Raw genomic sequence first — 26,448 nt, 5'->3', positions numbered from 1 at the left:
TCCCTGTAGGGACATTTCCTCTGTGGAAAATATTAAGACAGCAGCAAGGGGCTGACATGAGGGAGATGTGTCCACACAAACCAGTTCTTAAATGCTAATGCAAACACAGAAGGGATCCAAATGATTGTGACATCTAGAGGAAGGATGTTCAGGTGCTCTCAAGGTGGAAGACGTCCCCACAGTAGTCTATGGGAACTATCTGCGCAAGCACAGCCAGCGGAAAGGAGATTCTGACAAAAGACTTGCAGGGATAGCGGTAAGTATCAGGTTGGGGAAGGGCACCTTACTTTAGCTAAGGGTGGCTAGGCAGGAAGGAACTGTGAAAGTGCTTAGCAATCATTTTAATTTGTCACTGAAATAACACAATGTTAGTTTTGTATAAAAGAGATATTAACAATGTCCTCGTGCTTTTTCTCTTGGCTTATCCTAAGTGTAAATTCAGACTAGTAAATACTCAGAATTTGCAGAGTATCTGTTGAAAAGCACAGAAACCATTGGCTGGTATAGAGTAATGTGCATTTGTGGTAACTGTCAAGGAGAAAGTACAATATTGATACAAAAAAAATCTTTATATAATGTTACTTTCATCTGTAAATCTGGTTACAACAAAACATTGCAAAATACTATATAAAAGTCAATGCCGGAAACCTGTCATAAGAAAAATGATTGGACTTCCATTGCTGACCACCTGAAATGGCTACTTCCCTGGCTGTCATGCCAATTTTATGGCTTCCTCAATCAGGGGTCCTGAATTCCCTAGCCGAATACTTGTTCCAGGTCAGTGATTTGAAGTACTGAACCCAGAGGATCGGCATGCAGCATGGCAAGCGACCAGCAGTTACAGAAGGAGGACAGTGTTGGCAGTCTATGTATTACTTTTGTAATCAATGCCCTGAAAAGAATCCTTCCTTTAATTGTCAGGGTACTTACTTCAAATTTTCAGAGACAGTTTTGCCTTTGTTGTAGTGTCCACCCACTGGGTTAGCAGCAGCAATGATGGATGTCCTGGCAGGTAAGGTGCACACAATCCCAGCCTTGGCAAGACTAATACTCTGTTGTTCCATAGCTTCTAGTAGAGCCTGATGCTGATTACCCATCTTGTCAAACTCATCAATTCCACATATACCTAAATGTTAAATAGTGTAAAAATAATAAAGGAAATGAAATCAGGACGCTTAAAAATTACAATCAATCAATAAATGTTGCTTAAAGTAATCTGATGCTTGCAGTGATCTTCTGTTACATTTTGCTTCTTAAGCAGAGAAGTTGAGTTCTTCATCATTTTTTTTTAAAAGCTAGATAATCTAGGAAAAAATAGGTCAGTCTTTAACACAGTAGAGCTGAAGAAGAGATGTCCATCCTCCTAGAACACTATCAAAAAACTGAAGCATGCTGGTAGTAGGAGGAGCTATCCTGAGGTCGGCCTACAGTTTGTCAGTGTCCAATCCTCTTGTGTGCAGCAGTAAAACCCAAAAGGTTAAAGACTTCCTGTGTCCCTTAAAAGAGAACTATGGGATGAGTGAACTATAGTCATCCCCATAGTTAGAGCCAACATGTAACACTGCAGCTGTCGCACGCCAACTCTATAGATCGAGAACTGAGCGATCGCAAACTGCTGATTGCTCAGTTCACGATCGTCTGCCTGCAGGGAATGGACAAGAAAGAAGCATGTTTAATCCATACAATATGACCAGTGTTCTCAAGAATCCCTGTATAAGGAGGTTGACGTATTTAAAAAGTAAGTTTCAAATTTTGTAACTAGGGTCTTTGTTAAAATCTGCAACCTGTAAAAAGGACAATAGCACTTCTTATACCTTGGTCTCCCAGAACAAGAGCTCCAGCCTCTAAGGCAAAATCTCCAGTTGCACTGTCCCTGGATAAGGTTACTGTCAGTCCAGCTGTTGTCGTCGTGTTTCCACAAACATAGATGCCACGGGGGGCCACATTACAAACTGCCTGCAACAATAAAATACATTTATTTAAAGAGACTCTCATAATATTTGAACCACAAAGGTCTCAATTTGGAAAATAATTCTGCGTAATTGTGTTTATGCATATTTTTGACATAGCTTTTTCACAAGTCAATGCAGGTTCATGTTATCCATACCTGTAACATCTGACTTTTTCCCAGTCCTGGATCTCCAACCACAAGTATGTGAGGATCCCCACGAATGGGAATCCGGTTTTTATCATCCACATATTTCTGACAGCCTCCGAACAGAGCAAGTGATAACCCTGCTTTAACCACCTGTAAAGCAAAAATATAACTAACACCAAGTTTTCGCCATATACTGTAAGCAATTATCATCAAACGTGTTAGCACACAGAGTAAGAAGCGTAAAGTTACTTCTAGCTTGGAGGTGATTTCCTCTAAGTGACAACTCCTTTTTTAAAGTGCTGGTAGTAGGAGGAGGTATCCTGAGGCCGGCCTACAGTTTGTCAGTGTCCAATCCTCCTGTATGCAGCAGTTAAACCCAAAAGGTTGAAGACTTCCTGTGTCCCTTAAAAGAGAACTATGGGATGAGTGAACTATAGTCATCCCCATAGTTAGAGCCAACATGTAACACTGCAGCTGTCGCACGCTGTCGCATCTCTATAGATCGAGAACTGAGCTCAGTTCACGATCTTCTGCCAGCAGAGAGCAGTGACTGTCAGTTCCCGCAGGGATTACCCCCGCTGTCTGGAGGGGCAGATGGGGGAGGGGGTGGGCAGAGCCAGATTTCCTCTGACAACTCCTTTTTTAAAGTGCATGTCTAGCTTTGCCAACCCTAAGGACGATGTAGGAAAAGGAAGCATAATCCTTTTATTTTTAATTTAAAACATTTTAGGTTATCTTAGAAGAGAAATACTATGCCCCAACCTCCTTCCTAGTATAGGAAGACAAGCTGGAGTCTCATCGGTGCAAGAGTAGGTCGTAAATTTAACATTTACAACAAAATACAAACTTTTATAGCTGGAAGACCCGAGCACAGCATCTACTTTCCTAAACTCACTTCCTCATTACCTAATCATGTTTAATAACAGATCATAGTGCAAATCTGTGTATTTGCATCAGGCAAACATACATGCTTGTGCCTGAAGACAGGAAAGGGAGCACTTTAAACGCATATCTAGAATAGTGATCAGCCTAGATAAATACATCCTGGTCTACAGACCTTCTTCTATGTAAGCCTAGCCATTGGACGTCTGCAGTGGTCAAGTAGAGACTGTAGACCTATTAGTATTCCCAGATATCAACATTGATAACTGGATAGAGATAACATGTTTTGATGCCTGTGGGAGGCAAGTTGACAAATTTCCATCTAGTTTAATGAAGATGCAATAAATTGGTTTCATTTCATGTGCACAAATTACCGCTAAACTGGCAAAAACCATTCTTGGCAGACAGACAATCATAACATGAGAAGTTATCAGTTTAAATAACCGCACAGAGTGGATTCCAGGACAGTGAAGTCACTGCCCATCTCTGTAGATGCAACCACATTACATACCATATACAAATCAATACAGGAATGATCTGAATTTTCTCAGAGTCAATAAGTTTACAATTGTCTACATCTGTCTGGTTTAGCTAAAATTGTCATCAAGACATTCCTGGAAATTCCTTTCTTTTAGGCAAGGTTCACACCATTTTCTGGACCAGATCTGGAACACGTTGCATTGCGTTTTGCTGCGTTTGTACCACATTCCGGAGTGGGGGTTTTTTTTTGTTCTACTTTCAACGTTTTTTATTGTTTTACACGTTTTTGAATAGAGATAGTTTGTTACATAAAATAACATGTATAACACAAAAGTAAGGCATATAAACAACAGAATCGAAGCAGTGCTACCCCCTCTAATATCACTGGGCAAAGACCTTAAGGCCCCAACAGCAGTGTGCCATTGCACTAACATAACATTCAGCTTTGTTCCTGGGGGATATGAAATTATTCATCGCATCTTTCAGTTATGTGCATAGCAATGGCTCAGCATAACAATATATGTAATTTCTGTTTGGCTTACGATTTTACACGTCACCAAAGGAGGAGAAAAAATAGGAAAGCACTTAAAGAGAAAGAGGAAAGAATAAGAAGTGAGAAGTAGAAAAGAAAAGAATGTAGGCTCCAGATTCCCGAATTGTAGAAACATTATTGAACCTAAACAGGCCGGTGGTGTTCAATTCGTTTTTTTAGCTTAAAATGGGCTTTCAGGTGTGTTCCCGTGCATTCCAGACCAGAGAAAATGAGACGAGCAGTATTTTTTTTTGTCTGGACTGGAATGGACTCCACTAGTGTGAACAGAGCCAAGAAATACCATAGGGATACATTGGGAGGCTTTTTTGGTCCAGGAACAAACCCGTCTGGTCTGGACATGATCCGGAGTGAACAAGCCCTTATGGTCAGCCTCAGACACACGACCAAATTTAAGCAATAGAGAAAGTATAGTGGCAGAGGGACAATGGAACGCCTCAATGTCGTTACATAGAGGAGTTGCCAAAAAGAATTGAAATCAGGTTGAATTTAAATAAAAAAAATGCCATGCAGAAACATTAACCCTTGGCTTATTTCTTAATATACAAATGATTAAAAAACTTTATTTCTAATGCATTTTCAGCCATACACATCTATGCTATAACGTTTAAATATTCCAGCAGCACATTCCACTGAAAAAAATAATTTGTCCTTGACTGTATCTGACAATAGAGATGTTAGTAAAAAACAAAACAAAAAAAAAAAACACTTAATAATGAACATAAATCGTTATTTTGATTGTACTAGAAAGGCAGGGAACCCCTTTGGAAGAAAAACACACATTGCATTCGGAGTACTTAATATTTACAAAAATACTGCAGCTCACCTCGTGTCCATATATCAAGGGGCAAAGAGAGCTAAAAACAAAACACAAGAGTAATAAAGGTAATTAATAGGACTTGCAACTGTTTATTAATCATGGGTTAAATATTTGATGTAGTCAAAGTTAAAAGGCACTATAGACAAAACTTACTAGTAAATTTGTGTTTCTCTTTATACATTTTTGGATTAAAACTTGTGTCAAAGAGGACTTGGCAGCCAATTTTTTTTTTGAGAAACACAACACACACATGATGGAGTTTTATGATCCATTGATTATACAGATCTATATTTATACTATTATTGGAATGTTGCTCTCCCTAATGAGCAGTAGGATTATGATAACTGTAAAGCATGGATGTTTTAACAAACACAAAGTATGCTGGCCATAGGTTAAAGTGACACTAAACTCAGGAGTTATATCTTAAAAATGCATACCCTAACTATTAACAAAAATTTATTTTATTTGTATATCACTCGGCTGTAGATCCTCAAATCATCGCTGAATTGGTGCTGACACTGTCCTTCCTTCTGGAGGGTGGCTACTTTTGTTCCCCATTACCCCGTGTGTGTTATAAAGTAGTCACCACTCCAACTTCGCTCCTGTAATGGACTACTCATGCTCACGCTTAGTTTACTAATTTGTATTGAGATTGTAGTCCATCACAGGAGCGAGGTTGGAGCGGTGGTTACTTTACAACACACGCAGGGACCATGGGGAACAAAAGTAGCCCCCCTGCAGAAGGAAGGACAGTGTCAGCACCAATTCAGAGATGATTTGAGGATTTATAGCTGAGTGATACACAAATAAAATACATTAGCGTTAATAGTTGAGGTACTTGAATGTATGTTTAAGGTTTATTTTCTGAGTTTAGTGTCACTTGAAGGTAGGTAAAAATATGACAATACCAAACCATATGCCAAATATTTTGAATGGGGAGAAGTATCAAAACAAAAGATTAAAATGTAGTTGTTCTAAGGATTGAACAAGCAAATACAGGTAATGCGCAGTGCACACTGTGGCGCTTCTATAAATTTGTCACTACTGTTTCTCTTTAGATTTGAATGGAAATAATGGATTCTAGTCAACTTTAGCCTCATAGGGAATCCATTATTTTCTATCACGCTAGTAATGAGAGAAAGAATTAACAATGCACAATGTGTAGATGACGTGCTAAGCAGAAAACATGTACCGTATAATGGGCAATTATCTGTAAAGCATTGAACTCCCTCCACCAACTTCTCACTCAGTGTTTATAATTGCCAGATGCTGCACATAGTTTAAAGGGGTGGGCAGTGCACTCGTAGAGGAAGGAGAAACCTGTGTCCGTCTAGGTCAGTAATGGTGAACCTTTTTTAGCCCAAGTGCCCAAACTGGATCACTAAACCTACTCAAAGTGCCAACCCTGCAATTGCAACCTCTGCAGGCTCTTAGGTGGTCTATACAGGCTCTCAGGGGGCAGGCTGTGCGGCTCCCAAGTGGTTTATAAGGGCTATTAGATGGTCTATGTGGTCTGTATGGGTTCTCTGGGGGGCTGTGTGGCTCTTAGGGATGCTGTGCTACTCTCAGGTGGGCTGTGGGAGCTATTAGGTGCTCAGTACGTGCTCTCAGGTGGTCTATAACGGCGAAAAGGCCCCAGCGAGCGGCCTCTAATATGCCGTTAAGAGGGCCGCCGTCGCCTGATTGGGGCAGCCCGGATCGCATACAGAGGCGATCCGGGACGGTCAGGCATATCTTCAGGAGTGCCCATATGTTAAAGCAAACCAAGGCTCGCTTACCAGCAGAGAGGGCCACACGTGCCCTCTCTGGCACGCGTGCCATAGCTTCGCCACCACTGGTCTAGGTCATAGAGTATAATGGCAAGCCTGACAGACCCTGACACTCATCTTCCCCTTACCTTGTGCCTAATGAGAGCTTACAAATGCCAAGGGGTAAAAACACTGCCCCAGACCCGTGCAGGTCTGGCAAATGAAACAGAGTTTTTCATAACTGCATTCACCAAACTTCAACTTCCTATTGAAAATTACATTTTTGCGTGTGTATTACAGGGGAAAGATCACATATAGAGCGCCCATCAAACGTTAACTGACTGTTTTTTTTAGGTTTCTGGTTTTCTTTGAATTCATAATATAAAAAACATGAGTTGATTACCTGATAACTCTGTTTCCAGGAATCTTCCAGGACAGCCATCGAGATATAGGCTTGGGGGGGGCCACCATCTGGCGCCAACTCACGTGCAGGAGGATGGTTGCCTTCCCTGAGTGATGGAAGGGAACCTTGGCCAAGAATCGGATGGGGGTCCGATAGGGAAGCCCTGCATGCGCTGCAGCAGGTAATCCTGGAGTAGGTCCCAACGCATAGCAGGGTAGGCTCAGCCCTAAGGCAAACAAACATGAGCCCTAAAAACAACAAACATTACGATGTCCCTGTGTAGCCGGCGGAAACACAAAAAAACTGACTTGGGATGGAAGGAGGAGTCTATTTATTTAATGTGGTTGATGTGTTTCCTGTTGCAGGCAGGCGGAGCCTATATCTCGATGGCTGTCCTGGAAGATGACTGGGGAAAGCCCATTTCAAAGTTTCGTCAGTAAATGCCAGGAAGTTAAAATGGACCTGTTATAAAGAAAAGTCAGAAGGTTAATGCCACCAGACACAATTCTGCTTAGTAAAGTAAATGCCTAGTGATTTATTTCATGGACACATAAATCATTAATGTCAGCTCACAAGAAGGAGCCGTAATGGCAGCAATATACAGTTTATACTCACTTGACTATTAATTTAAGGAGACTCTCCTGTGCCTGAATCTCTTGAATAGCGTACAGGTCCTTCAGGCAAAAGTCCATAGCTGCCCCATGCCTGGTGCTTCCCTCGGTGTCTTTAGCTTTCTGACCTTTGCTGTTACTAACTGAATTTGCCTCGATGTACAACAGGAACATGCACTTATTGGTTTTATTTTTAAACCCTCCTACACAAAAGGAAATATAACCAAATGTGCAATTAAAATTATTTAGTGACTGCATTACCTTAAACGTAGGGCTGGTAATGATTAAAATTTTTGTGTTCGATTAATCGAATTTTTTTTTTAAATCGATTAATTGATTAATTTCGATTAATTATAATGCACATACAGATCCAACTACATTGGCCTATACACATACAGCACAGCAATGAAGTAATAAAATTAACTAGGATCACACTAATCCAGCACATTATTAATCTCACGTGGGGCAACTCAGAATAATAACGTGCTGGATTAGTGTGATCCTAGTTCATTGTATGACTTCATTGCTGTGCTGTATGTGTATAGGCCAATGCCTTGGCTGGCGCTCGTGCAGAGTTTCAAAAAAAATTTAATTGATCAAAAAAATTTTCATCGATCAAAAAGATTAACGATTAAATCGAGAAATTAATCGTTAATTTGCACAGCCCTACTTAAAAGTAAAATAAAACTCTCAACCTTCTATCAATAATGAATTCAGATGAAACAAATGTACATTGCCCAGCAAAGTATTTCTTTACATTTCTGCCCAAACACTTTCAGAAGTTTTTTCTGCTAAGAAGTTTTTTCACTGTGGACAAAGTCATATATTGTGGAATCCATTGCAAATGTTCACTCTTTTCGTTGTCATATGATTTATTAGGTTGATTCAGTTAAGGGAGTAGCATTTTTACAGCATGGTGTGAGTTAAAATAAAAGCAGTTATCGCAGCATTAAAACTGCAGCTACTTATAGTCATTATGTGTTTAGTTATCCACTATAGGAGCGCGGATTTGCATGCTTATAATTCCCTGAAAGTCCCATCCAGTATAAAATCACTAGAGACAGAGCAGTCTCCAGCCACTGTTCATCTATTCGCTTGGAGAAGGGAGGAGTGGGGAGAAGGGAGGAGTGCAGTCACCCGTCTTGTTGTGTCTGTGTGTTTGTGGAGACAAGCACAGATTACTAGCATACACAAGGGTGCCTCCATAAGACCCTGCAAGGTAAAGGAGCAACCCTAATATGGGATATCAGGGCCAGTGCTCGGGGACCAGCTGATTCTACAGGAAACTAAAAAACTTTTAAACATTAAAGAGCAGATCCATTGTAAGGGATTTAATTTGCATTTGAAATAGCTTAAAATCTTTTTGACTTTAATAGTTAATACTTAAAATGAGGTCATCTACCTCCAGATTTATCCAACTCCACTACTCCCCACAATATTATTTCCACTATATTATTTCTACCAAACTTTTTTTACTGAAAGTTATTAAACTGCCACCATGATTTAAGTATCCTCTTAAAGAACCCTAGGAGACATTTTTTTATGCAAATGATTTAATCAGGTTTACTTGAAGGAGGTTCTTTCTTTCAATCTTTCTTTTCTTCATCTTTTTCTTTCTCTCGGTATGGAAACTCCGTTTCATATAGAAACTATGTAAACATACATACACAATGCTAATTTAGACTCACACTACACCCAGCGGTGATCTCACATAACCCAGGAGATGGCCGTTATGAGTAACTAAAACAAATTGAATATATACATACTGGACACCTGAGCTAGACTCAGATGATAGGACCCAGACTAGGAGTGTGGCAGGATAATTGACGACAACCATTACATACACGCCCTACTCCTTCTATCCAACAGGGAGACTCAATAGGATTACATTAATATCCAGCCGGGCCTTCTCCCAACATACCTCATCTTTGATAAAGCATCCCAGTGAGGTTGGCTGGACGACTGGATGCCATCTCTCCTTATGTAGCCCTGAGGTCCCAGGTGTGACAAAAAGGAGATCGTGGAGGTGGGGCCATCCAGCTTCCGCTTTCTCGATCCTCCAGGTGTCTCCCTTACCTCGCAAACTAACCCTGCATGGTGACTATTCAATGACCAGATCCATGGAGATTGACTGTATGTAACAATTTGTTCAAAACAGACCATATATATAAACCTGACATTGCCTAATTATAGATGTCTGTGATCTCAACCTAATGTATGTCTACACAAAGAAATGTCTTTACTGTTAGATCCATCTCTTTTGGGTCACCTGATGAAGCCACTGGCGAAACGCGTCGGGACCTATTAAGTTAAGCCACTATATGGGCAAATTACATTGTTGTTAACTTTGTGATCGTTATCATGTTATTTTTGAATACTTGGATTATATCAATATGTATGTACTAAATCAGTGATCATATTTATACAAACAAATCCCATGCAGGGTTTTGATAGATATATGAAATGCATCGATTTTTAATCTTATACAAGCTATAAAATTTGATATATTTTAAGCAAATCTCTCTTGGATGGTCAATTACACCCCTCCAGAAACCCTATTACCTTCTACCCTTTTTCCTCTGATAAACAATACTTTCTGTAAAAAAAGGTTGTCACATACCATCTTTTACATTAGACACTTTAACCACCCCTGCGATGGTCACCATATCTCCAGGAACACAGCTGTCTGCCAAATCCTGAATCAGTTCACATTCAACTGTCCTTGGTATTCTCCCGGCTTCCCTCTGATCATCTGACATCAGCTGCTCCTGGACCCTGTAACAGCAAACAGCTTAATCTAGCAAATGATAAGAATTGGGAATGCACCGATACAGAGTATTTTGGTGAGTACTTGTACTCGCCCCAATGCTCCGATACCTTCCCCAATACCGGAACTTCCGATCAGAGGAAGATTTCCACTGACCGGCAGTGCCATAGGGGAACATGGAGCCAACTTCCCGTGTGATCAGGAAGCTGGGGGGCAAGTATTCAGCATCGAGCCGTCCAAACAGCCGTCTCCATGCTGATTGGCTGGAATGCCGGCTTCCCGGCCAATCAGCATCGAGCCAGCTTCCCGCCCATTCTGGAAGCTGGGTCATTACTCGAAGCCTGGCTTCCTGATTGGCCGGGAAGCCGGCTCCATGCTGATTGTGCTTGGCCGGGAAACCAGCTTCCCAGCCAATCAAACCGGCCAGACAACAAGGAGCTGGCTTCTCGGGCAATCAGATTGCCAGCAGAAGCACTGGTATTGGTACTTGGTATCGACGAGTACTGAAAGCAAAGTATCGGTACTCCTACTCGATACCGAAAAACCGGTATCGGTGCATTCCTAATAAGAATGTTTTGATAATAAAATATCAATGACACAAAACTCCTAGAGTAAAAGAAGTTTAATAATTTTTTTCCAGAGTACTTGCTAGGATAATAAACAATATAAATGCATACAGTTGATATACATGGCACACAGAGGAAGGAGAAGAGAAAAAGAAGCTAATGTCCTTTCTTATAAGGCCCCAGGCACATGGGTCTTTTTTTGTCCCGGGACAAGCACCTCCCCCAATCCGCAGATAATCATACCATGCTTCTTTGTGAAATGCTAAACATTGATTGAGCTTTACTTTTTTTTGTTACCTGAACTCAAAAGGGGAAGATTGCAATGTTATAGGGTACATCTAGAGGTGGTAATTGTGCCTAAGTAGCACCATGAAATATGTACATTTTATCTGGAATTCCGCCAAAAAAATAGCAGTGCACTTTCTACTATGCGAGGGTGCCTAGGCACTCCTGTGCCTCATAACCGTATATCTGCAGTGTGAAATCTAAGGCACTGCTGGCTCTGACTGGTACCAGATATGAAGTGAGGTTTGGTGATGTCACTGCTGTGCTGCTCAATGTTATCCTTGCTTGAAGAAGCAAAGCCCTGCCTCTACCAAAATGGCTGCTTCAGACAGTGCAGAACAAGACATTGTAAGTCAATAATGGGGGAAAGATCAGCTTTCACTAAACTCTACTTAATTTCTAGGTGGCATACCCTCCCACTAACTTTATAGCAGCATTGATTCAGCAAGGATGTCCCCCCATGCATGATACAGATAATTTCAGCGCATGCTGAAGCGCACTGTGCGCAGAAGTCGCCAACTGTCTGCAGAGTCAATAGCTACAGACCTCCAAACTTCGTGTGGCCTTCAGATTGGCACAACAACAGTGCGTAGAGAGCTTCATGGAATGGGTTTCCATGACCGAGCAGCTGCATCCAAGCCTTACATCACCAAGTGCAATGCAAAGCGTCGGAGGCGGTGGTGTAAAGCAGGCCGCCACTGGCCTTTAGAGAGGTGGAGACATATTCTTTGGCGTGACGGATCACACTTCTCTGTCTGGCAATCCGATGGGCGTGTCTGGGTTTGGCGGTTGCCTGGAGAACGGTACTTGCCTGACTGCATTTTGCCAAGTGCAAAGTTTGGTGGAGGGGAGATTTTGGTGTGGGGTTGTTTTTCAGGGGTTGGGCTTGGCCCCTTAGTTCCAGTGAAAGGAACACTTAAGGCATTAGCATACCAAGACATTTTGGACATTTTCATGCTATTCTCGTGGAGTCATCTCGTGGCCCAACGAAGTACTGATGGGGTGGTCATAACACACACACACACACACACACACACCTACCTCACATTTTTTTTACACAGATATGTCTTTTTTTTGTCCCTATTTAAAACACGTTTCATAACCTTGAGTAAAAGTACAATCTTGTTTTACAACTTTTACGGAAACAAAATCTAAAAAGCAAATATACAAGGCCACTGTACTAATATATACACATCCTGTGCTGCATTTTCATCAGTGAATAGAACAAACACCTGGATGATTCATCTGAAGCAGCAGAGAGGAAACCATGAACCCCCTGCTCGGGTTCTACAATAATTGTATTATCACCAATTCTTTCATATGGAAATATTGGCTGATATTTATAGCGGCTTCTTCGGTCACAAAAGTAGATACGTCTTGAATATAAGCGAAGCTCCGGTATAGAGCTCAAGCAGTAAAACACAGGCATGATGACTAATAGCTGTATTGTTCCAGTGCTTGCATAGCAAACACTTTGATCTTCAGCAGCTTTCATACAGAACAAGCATGTAGAAAAACACAAAACAAAGGTTGAACAGATAAGGACACCGATTTATACCTGGCTGCAGACAAACTTTGTTTGAAAACACGTGCTCTACTTACTTGATGGTCTGCCAGTCCACAGTCACTGTCAGTGGAGAACCTCGGTCTGGTGTGAATGAACGCCCACGGCATTCTGGAACAGGACACTGAAACACAAATGAGCTGATGTTAAAAAGGTAGCGTTACTTTACCTATAGATTTGTCTGATCCCTCTTTGGACCTATTAAAGTATATCTAAAAAGGAAAAACTTTAATCTTTTGTTTAGATTTAGAGTGGTGGGGGGGCTAGAACCTCTGTCAGGTGTTATTGACCTATGTGTCCTTGTTCAGGATATTCTCTAAGGGCCCATTCACACATATTGCAGTGACCTGAGTTGTACTGCACCGGATCAACGCAAGGCACCAAAAGGACACAATGCCACCACAACGCAGGAGTGGCTGTGCATTGCAATAAAATGCAAACATGCTGCATTTTATGGCGGATGCCACCGCAGGTCACCACATCACAGCGCAGGGAGCTGTCATAAAAGGACTTATATGGAGTGTACACTCCACATGAAGGCATAATAAAAAAATATGTATGTATGTATGTATGTATGTATGTATGTATGTATGTATGTATGTATGTATATGTTTACACTTGGTAACTGTTGAGCCTCGTTGACTTCTCCAACTAGAGCTAAAAGGAACCCTTCCAGTTAAACCTTACCAATTGCTGTCCCACCATCCAATGAGTGTACAGTGACTGTCTGCTAAGCCACCACAGTACCTATATCTCTGTCTTATGAGGGCTAGTTCTCACCAGCCACAGTGCGTTCCGGCCCAATTGTTGCCAGAATGCACTCAATAGCATTCTGGCCAGCTCACATTTTGTTTTGGGGCTAGAGGGGGCATGGCGGTGTATTGAACTCAATGACACTGCAGCTACGCCCTCCAGCTGCAATGCGATCGCCGGCACCCAAACACGTGGCACATCAGTGCCTGTGTTCCGGTCCAGTGCAGTCAGAAAAAATGCTGCATGCACAATTTTTTCTGACTGCACCGGAACACAGGATTTGATGTGCCACGTGTTTGGGTGCCGGCGATCGCATTGCGGCCGGAGGGTGTGGCTGCGGTGCCACAGAGTCCAATACACAGTAGCGCCCCCTCCACCCACAAATCAAAGTGAGCCAGCCGGAATGCGATCCAGTGCATTCCGGCACCAATCGGGCTGGAATGCACTGTGGCTGGTGTGAACTTGCCCTCAAAAGGTACAAAGTTTGGAAATAAATAAAAGCATGAATTTAAAGGACTAATCAAGATGACAGCTACCTTCTAAATGTGAAAGTCATATGCTGACAAAATAAAAAGAACTGGGACTAAACCGCTGCTTTATATCTAGAAGCTTACCGTACATCTATATATTTTCATTGGCTGCTCCAGCTATACTCATTTCCAAATAATTATAGGGCAAACCAAGCCACAAGAAGGGTCTGTGATATGAACTAATATGCAAGAATGGGGCTGCTTACAAGCAATGTACATTGCCAAGCTTATTCTACTCATTAACCAGAATTTGAAAAGCTTATACCTGTCCCTTGAACATAAAAGCTATTACCTTTGTTGGAAGCGTATATTTCCCATCAGGAAAAGGAAAGCTCTGTACATCCCCACACATGTTGCATACAAAGGCCATTTTAGTGCATATTGGTTTGATGTTACTAACTCGAACAACTGTGCCACGCAGTGCCACATATTTGCCATACAAATTAGCTCTGAGGTTTTTCAGAGGGGTTAGTGGATCGTAATTGTACACCCTGAAAATGAATAACAAAAAGAGAAAAGTCATGAAGTTATAGTATATACCAACTGCAAACACTAAGTCTAAGGAGACAGATAACTGTGTAATTACCTAGCGTGTATGTATGGCACATCAACTATGGGGGTCTCCTCTAGCGGAAGACCTTCCTGCCCCTGTAGCTCCACTGCATGTTTCTCCAAGTCTTTGGTTAGCACCTGCAAACATAAGAGTACATTTGTGGGTTGTATAAATGAATGCACAGGATCCTATTTATCAAAGTGTTTGGAAATGTTTGTGTTGCTTAATGTGACCAGACAGTCTACAACTATATAAAAAGAACAAAGGTTTTTTGCAAAGACTGTTCCTGTTTCATACACTTTTGTAAATGGGGGCTATTTTATGGCTGGAGAAAAAAAAAGTAGAAACAAAGACCAATACTAGTCTTTCACTCAACAGCATGTACAGTTCCCACCATGCACCATGACCTAATAAACACCAAATCCTTGTTCTGTACAGACTCACACCCTAGCCCTTTACAGCAACTTTTTGGCTCTCAAACCCTGGCCTTCCAGTTGCTCTATGATGCTCACAGCCTGCCCCTCCAGCAGCTCTGTGGTGCTCACACCCTGCACCTCCAGCAACTCTGTGGTGCTCATGCCCTGCCCCTCCAGGAGCTTTATGGTACTCACACCCTGCCCCTCCAGCAGCTCTGTGGTGCTCACACCCTGCCCCTCCAGCAGCTCTGTGGTGCTCACACCCTGCCCCTCCAGCAGCTTTATGGTGCTCACACCCTGCCCCTCCAGCAGCTCTGTGGTGCTCACACCCTGCCCCACCAGCAGCTTTATGGTGCTCACACCCTGCCCCGCCAGCAGCTCTATGATGCAATGCAATGAAAATAACCGCAAACTAGAAATAATATTAAAATCTTGCAAGAAAAATGACTGGTAAGGAATGATCAGCTGCCATTGTCTTACTTATAGATAAGACAGGAGACTTTCACTGTCCTATAAAGAAATAAACAACATGATTTTGATGCATGGAGTGTGAATCTTACAAGTGCTGGAACATTCTATAATTAGAACATTGGCTTAAAACATAGAACTCTTACTCAGCAACAAGTAAGGATGTTGGTGAAATAGCAGGGTAGTATGTAAGCAACAATAGGCTTGTAGAGTATTGCTTATAGTTACTGGGGCAACCAGTTGTTATTTCTGGTGCAAATGCCGAGGTAGCTGTGAGAAAACCTCGTATTCTTTGTATTGTATGTCATGGTAAGGTACGGCTATACCCGTTGGGGGTTAGCCGCAAAAACAGAATAAAAGTTTGTTTAAAAAAACATAGAACGAAAACTTTTTCAGAATAGAAATCACAACTCTGCTGTCAGTGTGCTAGGATTAAAAACCGGTCATGCACCAACTAATGTACAAAAGAGTTTCAGTAGCTCAGTTGCTTTTTAAAAAGAAAAGAAAAATCTCCAATGGATGGAGAGCATTACATGTGAGCATTAGGAATGCCAGCTGTGGCCTATCCATCGGCCATTCCAATGTAAGTAGGTTATTTGCACACACCTGGTGTATTGCTAGCCCCATACAATCCAGTATTTTTTCAGGCATCTCTTTCAGTTCAGTGGACAGAGGAACAGATGTCGTAAGTTCATCATCTTCCAGGAGTTCCTTGTAATCCACAAGAATGCTTCCCTTTCTTTCAATTTCATCCTGTGGAAAACAATATGAGTATTTATGACTAATTTCTAAAGCACTAGAATAATACACTATATGGCCAAAGTTTGTGGACACCTTACCAGCACACCTACATTAAATGGCTGTATATGGATTGCCCTCCAAAGTCTAGGTGTTTCCAGTGAAGAGTACATTTAATGTTATAGCATACAAATACATGTTAGACAATTGTAGGCTTCCAACCTCATGACAACAGTTTGGGTAAGGCCCTTTCTGTTCTAGCATGACTGTGCCCCTGTTCACAGAGCCATCTCCATAAAAGACACAGTTGGATGAGTTTGGTGTGGAGGAAGTCGGAGGCCTGCACAGAGCCCTGACATCTATTCTACTAATCACGTTTGGCATTAATTGATACATCAGCTGCTATCCCAGGTCTTCTGGTTAAATATCAGTATCCGACCTCACAATTTATATTTTGTATAAATTCCCACTGACACCCCAAAATCTTGTGAAAAGCCTTCCCAGAAACCTAGATGCTTCTATGGCTGCAAAATGAGGCAACTTCATATTAATCCTCATGGTTTAGGAATAACATGCTCATATACACTTGTGCTCATAAGTTGACATACCCTGGCAGAATTTATGATTTCCTGGCCATTTTTCAGAGAATATGAATGATAACACGAAAACCTGTCAGAATTTATGGCACGATGAATGCAGTATGTTATCAAACGATACTGGAGGACAATTTGCATGCATCAGCCCGGAAGCTGCGCATGGGACGTACTTGGACATTCCAACATGACAATGATCCTAAACACAAGGCCAAGGCGACCTGTCATTGGCTACAGCAGAATAAAGTGAAGGTTCTGGAGTGGCCATCTCAGTCTCCTGACCTCAATATCATTGAGCCACTCTGGGGAGATCTCAAACGTGCAGTTCATGCAAGACAGCCCAAGAATTTACAGGACCTGGAGGCTTTTTGCCAGGAAGAATGGGCAGCTTTACCATCTGAGAAGATAAAGAGCCTCATCCACACATACCAAAAAAGACTTCAAACTGTCATTGACACACCATATTAAGAACTGGGGTATGTAAACTTTTGATCAGGGTCATTTGGGTAGTTTCTGTTGTCATTATGATTGAAAAAGAGTAAACACAGTTGATTGATAATAAATGGCTTCAAGCCAAACACTACCCATGAGTGACAGAAAGGTTTTCGTGTTATTATTCATATTCTCTGAAAAATGGCCAGGAAATCATAAATTCTGCCAGGTATGTAAACTTATGAGCACAACTGTAGGTGTGATGGTCAGGTATTCACAAACGTTTTGCCACAGAGTGTAAATATAGATATCCAGAATAGGGTTTTAAACAACAGTAAAAGGTGGACAGAAGTTCTAACTCTTCCTTACTCCATCTAAAACAAAAACAAAAAAGGTTTTGCCTGGAACCAGGCAAGCATTGTCTAAGCAGTGTAGCCGATAAGTCCTGTCAGAAAGAGTTGCATGCACACCATAAATAGAACCTCTGATTTTGGGAGTAAGGGTTCAAGAGATATGGGAAGGCATCTAAAGGAAACTATTCAATCTTGCTTTTTGCACTCAGTAACGAATATCCCGTGTAATGGGGGGTGCTCGCAGTGACTGCGGATGGCGCCGCCAGTATCAGCAAATGTGTATAGATGTCATCAGCACACTAAAAATCCTTTCGAGATCACAAAATATTTATTGAAGATTCGTGTAATAAAACAAGCGCTTTCGGGGCCGCACAGGGTCCCTTCATCAGGTCAATGCTAAGCCTGATGAAGGGACCCTGTGCGGCCCCCGAAAGCACTTGTTTTGTGACAAGAATCTTCAATAAATGAACATTTTGGGATCCTGAATGGATTTTTGGTGTGCAGGTGACATCTATACACATTTGCATCATCATAAAAGACTCATACACCGGTACACACTGAAAATGCTGTATAAAGCATTAGAAGTGTAAATACTTCTAGCTATCTGTGTTTTGTGCCGACATCTGAATAACAAAGAAGTCTGTGCATTCTCCAGTGTGTGATCATCTTACATTGCGAGCCATTTACAACTTGTACCCTGTGCCTGAGGCTCACAGAACACATTCTACAGAACAATAAAAGCCATTTCAGGTACCTTTAGGTCAAAAGTCCATGCTTTTATAAAATGACCCACAAAAGTGCTCTGCATATAATTAAAAGTTTATATAAAGGATATATCCATTGAAATATTTGGTAAAAGTTGGCTTGTATTAAAAAAAAAAGACGGTTTTTTAGAAAGATCTAACTTGAATGCGGCAGGAAAATGAGAGAGTGTAGATGTAAGATGTGTATAGTTCAATGGGCTCTGTATTAAAATAAAGCTTTTCAACTTACCTTGTCATAATATTCAATGTGCTTTGTGAAGAATCTTTCAAAGGCTTGAACTTTTAACACATACGGGGAACTGTCACTGTAAGCTGGCAAACACAGTGAAAGTGGATAAGAAATAATATATACAGTAAATAAAACATAACTGCCCAGTAATGGGTAGCTCCATTTTTAGGTTTATATATCTACGTTTACCACTGTGAATGCAATTACAACAGGTACGGCACTCTTTGGCCTCTGTTTGGTCCTCCTTGAAGTGGCCTCAATTGAGGATTGAAAAATGGTGCCAAGCGATACCAAGCTTTAGAAAAAAGGAGGGAGTATGGAGTGTTTCCATAAATGCATTGCAGCAGCATCATCATCCCCACTTGACCAGACCAAACACTCCATAGGGCAGGGCTGGCTACTCCCTTCTATTCATACAATGGTTGCCGACAGGTAGAAATACATGCAACCAGTAAATAAAAATGTAATGACTACACATGTAGTAGTAGTAGTGATGTAGGATACTGTATAGGTTCCAGTAACGGTGTGGGTAGTTCTGCCCATGCCTCCGCGCTGACCACTTCTAAAACAAGCACAAGGGACAGCTGAACAAATGCCCAATACTGAACTGGTTACAGCTTCAGTAATGGGGAATGATATCTGGGATATTGCTAATATTATTACGTTTTTCTAATTTTTCTGCTGCCAAGGTCTTGTGTCAAACTGTGAGAATGCGTGCAAGTGAGCATTCTTAATTATACTGCGTGCTTGTACATTGTGCATATAGCAATACACCTTTAAAGGAGAACTATGGGGTCAGTGTTTTTCCCCATAGTTCTCCTTAGGGTAACGGGAGGACACAAACTAGCGTCCTCCCGTTACCCTAAGCTCAGTATACCGCGAGCTACAGCTCGCGGAATACTGAGACGCCGCAGCCGGAGCGGATCCCGACTTAGACGTCGGGATCCGCCCAGCTGCATGAGTGACAGCTGGCTCTGCCTATCTAGAGGCAGAGCCAGCTGTACCCGCCCCCTCCCCGTCCGTTCTGCCAGTCAGCGCTGGCGGATCGGAGCGGGGAGAGGGGAACCCAGCCCCTCCCCCTGTCATGGCAGAGAGCCGTGACAGGATCGAGAGGTGAGCGAACCCGGTATGTGTTCGCTCACCTCCCGATCTACTGAGCCGACCTGTGACAGTCTTATTGTCACAGGTCGGCTAGAACTATGAGGTGAGTGGAAATCACTCATGTCATAGTTCTCCTTTAATCTTTAATGTTCCCTCTCTAAATGAATGTCAGTACAGTGTCATATAGGCTGGAGAGGAAGAGGGGGTATCCTTCCTTTGATCATTCGGCGGTGTGATTGTTCTGAATAGGAGATCATAGTATACCGAATTCAGAGCACAGTAGTAAAATAACGCAGCAAAAGAAGAAGAGAACTGACTCAAGTGCACTAACTGGTGGTTGACTAAAAATATTTTTTTTAAGAAACTTTGTCATTTTTAGTCCTGAACATAAATAGAATTACACAAAAATGTATACATTACTTTTACTGTACCTTAAAATACTGTAATTTGAAAAGCAATGCACGTACTATTTATGAACCACCCACACCTCTTACACAGCACAAAGGAAGGTATAACACTCCGAAGAGCTTTTAATTCTGCAGATTCTATGCCTATCCCCCACCCGATGTGATGTTTCACCCATGGCTGCACATTGTTCGCAGATCGTGGGTGGCTAGCTTGTTCTCTTCTTCCGCAATGCGTGGAAACTTACTGGATCTACATTTTTACCTCTGCCATCTGCTGAACGTTTCTCAGCTCTTCTCACTACTTTACGCTTTCCAATTTCACTTCAAAGTAGATGTGCTTCAAATTCCGCTTTACCCAGGTCTACCCTGACCATGTTTACCTGGCACCGGCCCTGACCTCCATTCTGTCTGACCATTCCTGCTTTATGATTCTGTGCTGCATTTCATTGCCTGAAAGTTGTCTGTCACCATCCAAGCACCCCTGAGAAATGTGGTCTGATGCTATTTCCTCTGGGCAAGACTTTACATAGTTTTGTGCTCAGTGAGAGCCCCCCACACACCCCTTCTGGCGACACAGATGTTAAACTGCACTCTGTGCCACCTTTTAGTTGCATCATTAGACTCTCTGAGAAAATAATCACACTGATGACAGCCATGAGGAATTCAGATCTCTTAAGGTGCCCATACACCTTACGATTATCGGACGATTTTCGCATGCGATCGACTTTTCGTCCGATAATCGTATGTGTGCATTGCAGTGTCCGACCGACATTACTGTACAAGCGTATGACTTTTGACGATCAAGCATGTTTGAAAACTTTGCTAGATCGTACGATTTTCGTAAGGTTGCTGGCGTTTCCGTCCGTCAAAAGTCGTACGATCTACACTGCGCTTGCGCTAACGAAAATACGGCAATATAAATTACCGCATTTCGTCCAGGTGCTTTTAGTTAATTACAGCTAAATTATTCTTGCGAACATCGGGGCAGGATGGAGCTCTCGTATGAAAATCGTACGTCTATTCGATCATCGGACAAAAGGTTTCATCCGATAATCGTAAGGTGTATGGGCACCTTTAGAAATATCTCCTCTACCACTCAACAAATTACAGGGAACGTGTACCCACCTCCAGCTGTCATCTGGACATATTTCAGGCAATTACACTCCCTGAACTAAAATTTCAAGCACAACTTTGACCCACTGCAAGGGTCATGAAAAATGTTACCCAGAGTTCTTCTTTATTAAAGAAAAAAGTGATTTTTTTAAACATTTTTTTTGGGGGGGAAAATGCAAGATAATGAAAGGGTGTTTTTATACATTCCCATAGAGCGGAAATTCACGGAATGTTTAGCAATGGGTACTTTTTTCATCAGTTCAAAAGGGCTTTATACTGCTAATAATCAGACATTTTCCATGCCCATACATTAGCAGTTATTGTTCCATTTATATAACAAGTGGCAATAAAAAGATTCAGCTGCACTAAATGTAAGCCTGATGCCTCTTATCGGGGATTTCATATACATTTACAAATCATGAATTTTCAAAGGTTCACCTTTTCAAACATGTAAAAACGTGCAATTATATGTAATTATTCTGAACACTGTTTGAGAATGCAGTAGGAGAGGAAATGTGTGTAAGGTGCACAGCTGGAATCCAGGAGAGAAAGTAGCAGGTAGAAGACTTTTGTCCAGTATTAGTTACATAACGAAGCCAGAGCAGAGAATATGCAGAGAAAGTAGGGCAGAGACTCCGGAAGACAGATCTGTGAAAACAGATTCACATAAGGAGACTGCTAGAGCTTTATTTAGCTGCGGCTCTGTAAAGATTTACGGTAACCTAAGATACTCAGTGGGATTATTTGGTATTTTTTCCTGTTGCTTTGTGTACCTAGAGAAAGGCTTCTATTAAAGCAAGAGCTGTACAGAAATTGCTCATTGTTGCTCACACAAAGGTAGCAGAGGAAGCCTCTCCCCAGAGTTCAACTTTGCCATATGTCACATCTTCCATGGAGGAAGGTGACCCATGAGAACAAAGGCACTCAGCTTTTTCATGTAAAGAAGGATAAAATGTATTCCCTGTGCTCAGGATAATGGGAATGGAAAGGTTTAGCCATTTACACATATATCAGAACTTTTGAAATCTGCCTATTTTCTTTATTTTTGTAGATCATGACAGAGGTTCATTGGACACCATCTTTTTCTACGGATCTGTCTCGTTTTAAATAAATTCTTTTTTTTCCTTTTTAAGAAGCACATTTTTAAAATGACATTCTTCTGTATATTTTTTTATTTCTACAGAGCAGAAACATTAGTCTTTTTTATACAGTCGAAATAAAAAAGAACCCTCTTTAGGGCCCATTCACACCACATCCAGATCATCTTCAGACCAGACCAGATTGTTTCTGGACCCAAAATGCATCCTAATGTATCCCTGTGCTATTTCTGGCCTCTGTTTACACCCGCGCAGTCTGTTCCAGACCAGACCAGACAAATACTGCACGTCTCATTTGTCTGCTCTGGACTGCACTGGAACTGCGGGCAGGTTCACGCTATTTTCCAGACCAGATCTGGAACATACTGCATTGCTGCGATTTTACAGCAATTTTGCTGTGTTTGGAGTTTTTCTTTTTTTTAGCTTAAAATGGTCTTACATGTGCGTTCCAGTGCATTTCTGATGCATTCCAGCCCATTCAAGACCAGACAAAATATGACAAGCAGTATTTTTCTGCGCTGGTGGGAACAGAGGCCAGAAATATCATAGGGATACATTAGGATGGATTTTGGGTCAGGAAACAGTCTGGTCTGGAGGTAATCTGGATGTGGTGTGAATGGGCTCTCATGTATCTTGCTAGTCTGCCCCACTGTCCCTCAAAATACCTGATTAATCTGATTGGATGCAGGCATTGTTCAGGTATTTTGAGAGCCAGCGGGGCCGACAATGCAAGATATTGAAGCCTGGCCCAGTGGAAGATTCCTCCATCCACACAGTTTAGCGTAGATGGAGGAATCTGTTGCACTTTTTTTATCTGACCATAGAAAACTTGCAGATAAGCTGGCTATACACCTATAGATGAAGTGGTAAAAAATGGCATAGGCTGTATCTGTGCCACAGACTGACAGTTCTTGATGTACAAATGGCCAAACAAGCATAAAGAAATTAAATTAAATTGATCTGCTCCTCAGAAATGAGGAACAGATCTTTGTTTTGTGATTTGGAAGTGGTGTCATGTAAATACCTTGGGAGTCCAGCATATATTCCACTGCACTCCTGACCGGTATAGCCCTTGGTATTGGGTGCTGAAATGATGATGGATGGTGCCACCCCAATCAACGCAGAAAGGAATTGTCACCAGCACACCGAAGAAACATGCCACAATAAAATCTACTTGTCAATAAAGACAGAATTTAAATGTATTCCTTCGCTATGCTGATAATTGGTTTCTGCATGTAAATACCTTGCACTCTACATTATAAATGAAAAAGAAATTAAGAGAAAGAATGCAAAAACATGAAAAGCCCACAGTTACAATAAAACTTAATTTAAATTTTAAAAAAAAAACAACAACTCAGGAATGGGACACAAAGCACGTACATTTCCTTTGCAATCTATTCACTGCTGAAAGTAATATAGAGAATTTTTCATTCCGTCCAATCTACTTTAGTATAATCAGCAGGCAACAGCCTCAATATCCAATAGAAGAAAATGCAGAGGTACAATACTAAGACATATACTATAATTAATGGGAGTCACAGGGTTAAGGGTATGACTAGCATCAAAATGCTTTTATATATTGCAGAGAGAAATTGTGCGTCTTCCCTGACTCCTGACACCAGTAATCATGAGCACAAATTGAAAAATGTTGCCCTGTTAAGGATAGTTGATGAAACACAAAGGAGGAACCCGGACAGTAGATGACTGATAGCACACTGGAAATAAAAGGAGTATAGAGTCAGCGTAAGCACTTTTCATTTATTGCTGCCGCATCAAGATTAGCATGGGAGTGCTCTTTGGTATAACGCTCATATGTTTTTATGTTGTACCTTCAGAGAAGTAAAGCTTCCAGCCTTTGTATGGAACATATTTATCCAGCGTAGTCTGGGTATATCGAGGTCTGGCAGGTGCTCCAGGAAAACCTATACAAATAATCAGTTGTATGAAAACAGAAGTTGATTCAGGTGGATTACTTAATCTCAAAGTAACGCGTTGAAAACTATGCTAGTAAAATGGCATAAAACCAATGTATGGGTTTCTGTGAACAAGACAATATTGACAATAGGATCCCCGTTCCCCTCCGTATTAAAAAAAAAGAAAAAGGCACAAAAGGATCTGCATGAAACAGGTCTGATCATAAATCCCCTTACCCCACATCAATGTGACTACTGAGGATAACTTAGAGATGGCTATACACAGAGCAAATGAAACATCCATAATTCACTCAGTGGGTGGCCCTATCTACCAGCTCTTGTCTGACATCCTTCAACTGAAAAATCAAAGGAGCCATGCAGAAGAAAATATCATCCAAACGGCACCTGCATCCAATTAGATGCAGGCACTGTTCACCCTCATTCACACTGTAATCGGCCCGCACGTACAGCTCCATGCAGGGCCGTACCAAGCAGCTCCCGGGAAGGACAAGTGATGCATGTGATTAGTACGTAGCCCCCGTCCTTCTCTAATGGACTATGCGGCCATACGCCCCCCTACGCTCACCTGCCCTGTCTGCGTTCGAGCCAGGAAACATGCACCCCTACGGACCTGCACTTGAGGTGAGCATAGGGGGGCGTACAGCCACGTAATCCCAAGGAGAAGGACGGGGGCTGCGTACAAATCACACGCAGCACCTGTCCTTCCCGGGAGCTGCTCGATACGGCCGTGCACGCAGCACGGAGCTGTACGTGCGGGCCGATTACAGTGTGAATGAGGGCTGAAGGGATTTTCACAGCCAGTCGGGCCAACATTCAAAATACAATAGCTGCAGCGTGTGATTGCTCCATCCAGAGATTGTTCCATCTGCTAATTTATTTATTTTTCAGTCCAAAAGCTGAAGGAAAAATGTTCCAGTGTATACCTAGCTTTAGGCTGCAATCACATCCCTGCATTTCCCCTCTACTAGAGTTTCACCACATTAAAGATGTGTTTGAGGTATGTGTTACACAAGTATGTGTTGCCATTTTTTTTGTATGGAAGATGCATTTTACTAGAAACGCACAAAAGAGGCAGCTCACAGTAACATTCTGACGTAGCTGCAAAACAAAAAACTGGGAAGTGGGAATGCACCTATGGTTTTTAGGGGGAAAAAAAAAAATCAGAAACATTTGTCTTGCTTACATGAAGGCCCATTTCCAGTGTTTCTGTTCAATGGTCCACTTTGCCCCCTCCCATTGCCTCTTTGCTTCCAGGGTCGGCCTCTCCATGTCCCTGAATACTGATTTCCTCCTCCACCACCTCTCCAGCCTCTTGATCCTCCTCTGCAGCTTTGGCTCATTCCATAGCATTAGAGATCCCTCATGCAGCAATACGGCTCTCTGTGAATTCAAAGGAGACAGGAGAAAAATGATTGTACTGAACATGTACTGAAGAGGGAACACTAGAAGCAGCTATATTGCCATACCTGATCACCCCTGTAACTCATACTGCATGGAATTTTTATTTCTCACCTGTCAAAGCAAGTCATACTCATCTAAGTCCCCTACCATTTCTGGGTGCGAGGGACCGCTAACCAAGCACTGCAAATTAGGGGTGCACCGATATATCGGCCGCCGTAACATATCGTCCAAAAATGGCACTTTTGGCTAAATGCCAAAAGTGCCATTTTCCTACCGATACATCGGCGCATCCGTGATTTATTTCCTCCCCGCTGGGCGCTGCTCTGTGTCCCAGCGGGGAGGAGAGAAAGTGACAGGCGGCCGAGCGCTGTGGGAGGCGAGAGCTGTGAGCGGCCGGTGTCTCTCCACCCACACTGCTCGGCCGCCTATCACAGTGCGGCAGAGCGGTGTGGGGGCGGAGACAGCGCTGTCACAGGAGGCTGGGCTCTCCTCTCGCACTGCTCACTCAGCCTCCTGTGACAGTGTGTGTCAGAGGGAGAGCAGGCTACATTCACTCAGCGATCGGTGATCGCTGAGTGTAGATAATTGAGGATATGGTATGGTTAATATAATCTCCTCCTGTTCATTCATAGTTGTTGTTATAGTAAACATACTATATTCTGAAGTTATCAATGAACAGGAACACTCATAGAGGATTCCTGTTCATTGATAACAGGGGATACAGAAAAAGAGATTGAGGACTCTGTGTTCTAAATCTCTTTTTCTATTTTAAAAGGGAAATATCAGGGGTCC

The 26,448-nt window shown here is 42.0% G+C and overlaps 1 protein-coding gene across 1 annotated transcript in view; it reads right to left on the bottom strand.

Moving 5' to 3' along the window:
- The window catches only part of MCM8 (minichromosome maintenance 8 homologous recombination repair factor), a 34,375-nt gene extending 8,780 nt beyond the window's left edge, over nt 1-25,595 (bottom strand). Inside the window, exons 1-13 of the mRNA XM_018566665.1 lie at nt 25,439-25,595; nt 24,151-24,243; nt 18,604-18,686; nt 16,101-16,247; nt 14,644-14,747; nt 14,350-14,548; nt 12,813-12,898; nt 10,213-10,367; nt 7,597-7,795; nt 4,837-4,867; nt 2,108-2,248; nt 1,815-1,956; nt 931-1,126 (exon numbers count right to left, since the gene is read on the bottom strand). Of these exons, the coding sequence (XP_018422167.1) occupies nt 931-1,126; nt 1,815-1,956; nt 2,108-2,248; nt 4,837-4,867; nt 7,597-7,795; nt 10,213-10,367; nt 12,813-12,898; nt 14,350-14,548; nt 14,644-14,747; nt 16,101-16,247; nt 18,604-18,686; nt 24,151-24,243; nt 25,439-25,595 (1,733 nt within the window). The remainder of the gene's footprint in view (nt 1-930; nt 1,127-1,814; nt 1,957-2,107; nt 2,249-4,836; nt 4,868-7,596; nt 7,796-10,212; nt 10,368-12,812; nt 12,899-14,349; nt 14,549-14,643; nt 14,748-16,100; nt 16,248-18,603; nt 18,687-24,150; nt 24,244-25,438) is intronic.
- Nucleotides 25,596-26,448: the final 853 nt, after the last annotated feature.

Source organism: Nanorana parkeri, unplaced genomic scaffold, assembly GCF_000935625.1.
Source record: "Nanorana parkeri isolate BGI_ZX_2015 unplaced genomic scaffold, ASM93562v1 scaffold28, whole genome shotgun sequence".
NCBI lineage: Eukaryota > Metazoa > Chordata > Amphibia > Anura > Dicroglossidae > Nanorana > Nanorana parkeri.
The sequence above is the reverse complement of the archived record's forward strand: the minus strand, read 5'-3'. Positions and strand labels throughout refer to the sequence as shown.